This window comes from Malus domestica, chromosome 14, assembly GCF_042453785.1.
Source record: "Malus domestica chromosome 14, GDT2T_hap1".
Classification (NCBI taxonomy): domain Eukaryota; kingdom Viridiplantae; phylum Streptophyta; class Magnoliopsida; order Rosales; family Rosaceae; genus Malus; species Malus domestica.
The window spans coordinates 11,232,750-11,241,403 of NC_091674.1; the positions used below are offsets into that span (position 1 = coordinate 11,232,750).

Consider the following 8,654-nt stretch of genomic DNA (forward strand, 5'->3'; position numbering starts at 1 on the left):
AGTATTGCATCATGCTATGGGATATATATTTCAGTGTCATTAACCTTAATGTTTTTATTTTGGAGTCAAAAGTGGTTGTTAATAAGGCTGTGAAACTCTTTAAACACTTGAATGACTTCACTCTTAAACTTCATGAGGTAAAACCAAGTAACCCTTGAAAAATCATCAACAAAAGTTACAGAAGTACTTATGTCATCAAATGATTCAAAAAATGGTCCCCATGTATCCGAGTGTACAAGTTCAAACATTTTGCTAGTTCTAGAGAAGGATGAACAACAAGGAAGTTTAGTAAACTTAGGCATGTGACAAGTGTCAAAATGAATAAACTCCTTACAAACATTTGGAAACAAAGGTGACAAGATTGGTTATAATGGGTGTACTAGTCTTTGATGCCATAAGTGGGTATCTTGTGCTAGACTTGACTTGGAATCCTTTGGGAAGTTGAAAATCTTTTGCTAGGTAATAGACTTAATCTAAATGAAAATCTCCACTAATCTTCTTCTTGGTGACATAATCTTGAAAAATGACATTGTGAGGAGAGAAAATGGCTAAACAATTTAGGGCATTTGTGAGTTTTCCCACAGAGAGAAGTTGAATAGGAAAAATGAGGGAACATATAAGGCACTTGACTCAATCTTATTCGAGACTAGATTAATCTTTCCTTTCCCTAACACCTTGGCACCCTTGCCATTTGCAATAGACACATGGGAATGTTTGGAGAATTTTCAAAATTATGAAGTTTAGAACATTGATTTGTCGTGTGGTCTGTGGCGCCAAAATCCATGACACATAAATCATTCAATTTATTCAAATTTAGAGCAGTTTGGAGAGCATTGATGATACTTTACTTGTCTTCCACAAGAAGACCCTCATATTGCCAGCCAAGAACCCATCAAACTTTCCTTACAGTGCTGTTGAAATTTCCTTCACTTGAGTTGGAAGCTCTATCACCACTATTTTTCCTTTGAATGTACTCAATAAATTCATTGATGAGTGCAGTTGGATTTGAAGTAAATTGCAGCAGTGAATCTGAAACCTCTGGTGGGAAGATGCAACACCATATTCTTGTATCCTGGGTGTTGTGGCTTCTTTTAGACACCCTTATTATACTTCATGAACTTTGGTTTCAACTCTGGATGAACGATCTAATACATTACAATCTTGACATTTTAAATGAAGGTTCTTACCCTTGTACTTTTCGTCATTGGATAAATAGGCTCTTGCTTTTGACATTTACCTTAATGCCTATATTCATGACTTTGTCTTCTCACTTCTTCTCATTGTTGATTGCACACACTTGTAAAATAGGGGAGCTATGGGTTCATGAAAATGTGAATGAGAAGATCCTCATATTCAGAACCCAAGCTAGACAAAAGTTGAAAGATCTTGTCTTCCTTAACCCTTTTTAGCAGCATGGAAGCCTCAGTGTTATGGGGTCGATACACTTCGAGTTCATTCCACATACCTTTCATGCTTCCAAGTAGCTAGACGTTTCCCATCCTGTTCCAAGTTTGCAATGTCTCTATGTAGTTGAAAAACACAAGCAACATCGTTTTGGTTGCCATACATCTCTTTGATTGCAACCTACAATTGAGATGATGATTCTGAATAACTAAAGATCTTTGCTAGCTTTCTCTCCATGGAATTAAGGAGGCAAGACATGACAAGTTGATCTTTGCTGAGCCATGCTTCATAAGTTGGAGATGTAATCTCAAGGACTTCAACGTTTCCATTGATGAAGCTCAGCTTTAATCTTCCACCTAGGGCAAGTGAAACAAGCCTTGACCATGGCAAGTAGTTAACAACCCCACCTCAGATTTATTGGAGAAGAGACATGAGAGCATTTAGCCCCAGACCCAAATGGATTACCTTCAGCGATTGTTGAGGAACTAAATATGAATAAACACTAGTAATGCAGAGACAGGTTATTCTTCCTGCTATGATACCATGTTGATTTTCAAATTTATGTTGTATATTCATTCATGAGGAACCATTATAGGATAGATATAAATAAAGCAATAGGAGATCATCACACACGATGACTCTTTCCTAAATCAGGCTTAATCTAAAACCCTAAAAGTGACGGCTCCTTGAATTAAGGAGCTAACTAAATGTAATTGTGTTCTACAGTAAACAGAACACACTAAACACAAGAAAAGTTGACAGGTGATGGGCAGCCTAGAAACCAAGCAATCATCGTCTGAATGTCCAAACATCTCCCAGTAGAGCCCCTCCCTCACTAGTACCGTCAACAGAAACTTAGGTCACCTTCACTTAGTGGGATAAGACTTTGTTATTGTTGTCGTAATACATGCTTTAATTGCATTTCAGACCTGATTGCCAAGTCTCCATTCGTCTCTACCAACGAAAGTGTTCCTCAAAAGGGTTATTCAGATAGGTTCCTAGTAATCCAATCATTATTCTTAGAAAGATCGACAGTGAGCTTAAAAAGCTTAGTAGGGACCTTATGCGTTCATATATATATATAAATGAAAATTTTATTATACGAAGTAATTAAAAACACATTTGATATGGTACGTATGAATGCAATTGATTCCTGTTAATTATACAAAGAACACACAGACCTCACAATCTCATTCTATGCTTTATATCACTCTGTCGCGAATGCTTAACGATGCAAGACTAGCAAGGAGTTGATAAAGACACAGGTTACGGAGCAACTCCAACTCCAGGCGACCCATTTCCGTTCCCGTACTTGTGTCCGTAACCGTCCTCCCTCAACCGACATAAATACAATCAGTAGCCGCGGTCGTGTCGGTTTACCGTGTCGCGTGACATCTCACACTCACAGCATCCGTGGGTTTCGTAAGAGTCATACAAACAGGGAAAAAAAATACAGAAACGCAAGAAGCAAGGCAGTCGTAGGTTGCATAGGAATCTCAGCCAACCCAACCCACAACAAACAACGATTCAATTCACACTTCTCATACACTCGTAGCCCAGATACACACAAAAAGGCACCAAAACCCACAAAGAATCTGTGTTTTTTAGGCTGTCAAGGCTAATGTCCGACTTGGTGGCTCGCACCGGCCGCCACCAGCAGCGCTACGAGGCCGGCCACCGCCTCGTCGCCGGGTATGTATCTCTTCTCTTTATATCTCCTGACATATTTGTCAATTTTGTGAACATGGATGCTCTCATTTATGTTTTTGTTGACTTGTATATGTTAAATGCTTCAATTGGCAGCTTCATGATATTCGAGTTGTATAATTTGTTAGATGCATATGCTTTCTAGCCTTGGAAATAAGTCAAATTTGCTGATTTTCCCTACTTTTTGGTCAAATTTGTTACCTATCAAACCAAATTTCACAACGGTGAGAGTGAGTGTGAAGCTGGGTTGTGGCTTAAATGAAGCTTTGCTGTTGCTCCTGGAAGTTATGCTGCTTGTTTTTAGGTTTCCTGAAATTTGAAATCTGCTTGTTCGTTTACTTTTTTCTTTGTCAAGTTCTTATAAGTGAAGAAAAGGGGCACTCTTCCGAATTTAGGACTGGGGTCATGTAGATTTTTGACAAAATTCAACGACACTGGATCATTTTGATAAACTTTTTATTCGGCTCCATTGAGAGAACAACTTGACCTTTTGTTTTTGTTTGATTAAAGATATATAAGGAAAAGAGAAACCCCCAAATTCATGATTAGCTTTCGACAGCACTTGATCATGCCACAATTAGTAGCGGTATCCTCACTTGCTGGGTCTCGGTGAACCCATTCTGTAGTTTTCGTAATAGTTACTGCAGATATCCATATTCATTCCTCGTCCTTGTTCCAGGGGATGCCACAATAGAGATCTAGTTACAGCATTATTTGCGAAAATGAGATTAAGTACGAAACAAATTGGCAGTCACAAATAGTGCAAAATTGGCTTGAAAAATGCAAAATATAATATGGACTTGATCAGGATGAAAAGTTTTTATTTTTTTTTATTTTTTAATAATGATTTGTATTCAGCAGCCTTAGTTTTAAATATACCAATGCAAGCAATGTTCCTCATGTGACTGATCTTCCACAAACAATTATCTTCTATAAAGCTTACATCTTGTTGTCAGGTTTTTGCTGTCACTGTCTGTAAATAATCTGTTCAACACTACCCAAGTTAACTTGACTCAAATAAGCATAAAACAACTGACTTATTGGGTCAGTTATATCGTTCTTTTTCGTTCTATTGGCTGATTGGAGTTTAAATCTAACGCAAAACAAAAAATCATCGGATTAATTGTTATGTTAAAATCTTGACATTTGTTGCTAACAAGTAGTTATTTGTGCATCAGCGTATTCCATAAATGTTCTACATCAGACCCTGCCAAGCATATTATCACAAGTTTCATCGAGAGGGCATATATTTATTTTATTTCTGCATCTAATTTCAGTTGTGTACAGGTGTATTCCTTTCAAATATAGAAATACTGGAGAAAATAGTGATGGCACATATGAGAAGGTTGTTGAGGTACTAATGATCAGCACAACTAGTGGACCTGGGCTTGTGTTTCCAAAGGTAGAATTTATTCGTTTTCATGTTTCTCATGTTCGTTCTTTTGTAAATACAATTTTCATGTTAATTCTTTTATAAGTACGATTTGCATAAACATATTAATAACTAAAGAGGTGTCATTTTTTTCTCATTTGTACGGGTGTGCGTCCGTTTGTTATTTATGTGTTTTAAGAAATTTCTGGAAGTGGGTTTGAAATTGTTTTAATGGTCACTTTTGTATTGCCACTAAGGGCATTGAATTTCTTTCAAAGGAAGATTTCGTGGAAACTAGCTAGCGGAGAAGTACTACCACTTTGACGTAAATTTAACTGCTTATCTCAAAATTATTGTTAGCTCTTGAAATAACTTGTAAGTACACCTTAATTTTATCTGACATACACTTCGAGTTCTTTGAAGGAATATCTGACTTTTGCAAAGTCTTTCTATTATACTGATTCCAAATGATGCCTATCCTCTGCAAGCCTGCAATCTTACTTTTCAAGCTACTTTGCCCCATAAGGACTTATCTTCTACCTGCTGTTACCCTTTAATCTTGGAAAAGTTCCATCTAACTATGATCTAAAAAGAATCTCCCTTTCTCACCTACATAACCATTTATTATTCAACTTCTTGTAAAAATACAATGGCCAAAATGCATCCTTCTGTTCTTCTCCCAGTCGTAAGCCTTGGGTCTCATGATTTTATTATTTGCTGTTCTGCACGAAATCAATTTTCTTATGTTTAACAATTTTCTAATGCTGCAGTGCACTTGTTATGTTCTTTTAAATTTGGTCACTGACATTAGTAAGGTATTTGAAGCCTGAAATCTGGGTTTTCCATGGATATCACTTTTGATACATCAGTGGTAATACTTGAATCAGAAATCATTTATAAATGTCATACTTGTGTATGTGACTGTTCTTTATTAAATCATAGGGTGGATGGGAAAATGATGAAACCGTTCAGGAAGCAGCAATACGTGAAGCTGTGGAAGAGGCTGGAGTACAAGGGGATATAATGGTGAGAATTAACTGCTTGTTTTTCATATATGCTTGGTAAAGTTCCTCCTTGTGGATATTTGTTTGTCGGATGGTGTATAACGCTAGCATTTGTAGTGAAGGGCTAGTTTGGGATTGCTGTGTTTTTTTTTTCTTTCAATACTGTTTCTGTTGTGCTGTGAAAATAAACAACTGTGAACAAAAAAGGAAGTGTTTGGTAAACAATAGAGGTAAAAGTGCTTTTAGCAAAAAAAGAGGCGAGGTTAGGATTGTCACTAGGAAAGTTTCATTAATTGGTAATGTTCACCCGCCTCCTATAAAAAGCGCTTTTTAAGAAGTATGGGTAGAGTTGCTTCTGCTTTTTGCTGTTTTACACCCATGATTTTGAAAAAATACACTTTTTTTTTTCATTTACTGAACACAATTTTAGCCCCAATTTTTGTTTTCTTTCTAAAAGCTGCTTTTGAAAAAACTGAGCAACTCAAACCAGCCCAAAGTCATCCATTACCATGGATATTTTTGCTATTAGTTTGTGATGTGCATTCACTTTCTTAATCAATGCTTAAATAATAATCGAATCATCAACAATCACGCTATTTGTGGTTGACAAAATTTGGTCTAAATAGTTGGTCTTCCTAGCATTAACCCGAAAGGAAATGTGAGGAGTTATGGTATACATTGCAATACGACCAGGTAATCAATGAAGAAATGATCATGGATAGAATTATGTGCTCGATGCAGGAGCCAAGTTCAAACTTTAATAAATTAGTCTTTCTAGTTTCTTATGACAAATCCAACATGATAAATGCTAAGGAGACTCTCTCAAAGTGTTGACTCTCCATGGACTCTCTGCCACCTCACGGTTTTGGCACAATATTTTATTATGTTGGCACCGAAATTGTGCAAAAAACATGAGGTGGCGAGAGTCCATAGATAGAGTCCTACTTTTGAGAGAATCTCCTTAGCATTTCTCATTCAACATTATTGTCACTTATATGAATGTTAAACAACAGACTTATCAGAAGTATACCATTGCTGCACAGAGAGAGACTTATGAATCTTTTAAGTTATTAACTGCGTGAAATTATTTACAAAGATCAGTTTGGGTTTTTAAGATGAATTGAGAGGCCCGTTCTCCTAAACCCCATGGGTCCAATAAAATTGTGGTCATCCATTGTTCGAACTTAATCCAACGGTGGAGGAGGAAATACAAATGACGGCCTACCATTGGACTAAGGTTGAATGGTGGTTGACCAAAATTCCATTGGGCCATGGGGTCCAGCAGAACGGGATTGAATGATTTGACATATGAAACAACAGGGAATATTTTTGGTCATCAACCTCAAGCGATGGTGATGCTCACTACCTTATTTATCATCGTTGGATGAGTTTAAATTTCAAAATTTGTGTAGTGAATATGCACAAATCTTGAAATTTAAACTCATTCAATGGTAATAAATAGAGTGGCGAGCATTACCACTACTTGAGGGTGGTGAGCAAAAATGCAACCAAAACAAGAGAGGTACAGAGTCCAAGTTTTTAAATTCCTACATTTATAAGGGATTCTAATCCATATAGAAAAAAGAGAAAATATTTTAACAAAAATTTAAGGTTCATTGTGAGAATTGCAATGACCATGTAAAGATAAATATAAGGATATTTGTGCAATGTTGAGACATTATATATAAAGAAGTTATATAAAGAGTGGCGAAGAGTTGGAATGGATATAATTGAAACTGAAATAAAGAAGTTATAGATAAATTCCTTATTTCTAGAGGGTTGGGAAGAAAAAGATTGAGTTAGTAAATGGAGTACGGGCTTCTTGATTGGCTCAAGTTTCATTGGAGGCTCCGTTGTAAAATTCAGATCCTGTAGCTAAATTTGAATTCCCTTCCTCTTCTTGCCTTCTTGCCCCAAGTGGAGTGGTGAAGTCCAGTCTTGAGTATCACTTCCTGCTTTTCTGTTCTTTGAAAGCATTATTCTGGTGTTCTTCATGCATCAATTTCTCGTAAGTAATCGGCAACACATTATGCGAGATAAGATCTATGCCAACTAATTTTCTTCTTTCTGTATATTGATATAGCAAAAAGATTATGTGATATTGATTGCCCTTTCCGTTTCCACTCCCAAAACTGCGTCTGGAATTCGTATAATTATTGCCTGCTGAGATAACCTTATGCCTTATAGTTAGAGAACTACTTTTTCATGACAGCAGTTAACTTTCAACCTTACCTATTTGTGCGTTTCAGGATTGTTTGGGGCACTATTTTTTTAAGAGCAAGACCCTGCAAGATGAACTTAGTCCCGAGGGATTGTGCAAAGCTGCCATGTTTCCTTTGCTTGTGAAGGAAGAGCTCGAGTTTTGGCCAGAACAAAACAATCGTCGGCGAAGTTGGCATTCCATCCCTGAAGCTATAGAACTTTGCCGGCATCAATGGATGAAAGCGGCCCTTGAGGAAGGTTTCTCAAGGTGGTTTGCGGAACAGATGATAAGCACTCAAAAAGAGAACCACTTAATTTCACCTGATTCATCTGCAGACCAGGAATAATTACATGACTGGAACTAATTTCAGCGCATTTTCCTTTCGTTTTTGGGGTTCATAACATTGCAGGCACATTCCAGAGCTTTGCCCATCCAACTTAGAGAAACATTCAGAGGAGCTATTGTTGTGAATATCGTGTTTAATGAAAGAAAAAAAACATAATCAACTCGAAAATCGAAAACAAAATAACAATGAACCAAGACACCAAAAATTAACATGGTTTGGCTATGTGCCTGTGTCCACAAGGTAGCAACAACAATGTTTCACTATATATAAGTACAACGAATGATCTTGCCAAGGCTCTAGAACTAAGAACTTCACGAAAAACTTCAAAGAAAAAGAACAAGAAATACACTTTTATGGTGGCAATCGTGATTGAATCTCGTCTCACCAGAATTTTTGCCTCTTTTTTCTATGACTAAAGAGTTGTACAGCATCTGCACCTGAAACTTTTCTCCTTGTTTCTTCATTGAACATGCTATCCCTAACAGCGTCCTAGATAGTACACTATTAGAAGAGGAATTGCTTACAATTGCAAGGAAGGTTATTCAACTATCTGACAAGGATCCTAGCAATAATACTACTAGCATCTCTTCTTCAATATTCAGACCCATAGTGGACACT

General features: G+C 36.9%; 1 protein-coding gene across 1 annotated transcript; it reads left to right on the forward strand.

The window, feature by feature from the left end:
- The first annotated feature begins 2,501 nt into the window (after positions 1–2,501).
- On the forward strand, positions 2,502–8,161 carry LOC114821152 (nudix hydrolase 16, mitochondrial-like). The gene is made up of 4 exons (XM_029093082.2): positions 2,502–3,096; positions 4,399–4,513; positions 5,426–5,509; positions 7,737–8,161. Exons 1-4 carry the CDS (start codon positions 3,026–3,028, stop codon positions 8,034–8,036), a joined length of 570 nt encoding a protein of 189 aa, XP_028948915.2. The 5' UTR covers positions 2,502–3,025; the 3' UTR covers positions 8,037–8,161.
- The last annotated feature ends 493 nt before the right edge of the window (positions 8,162–8,654 follow it).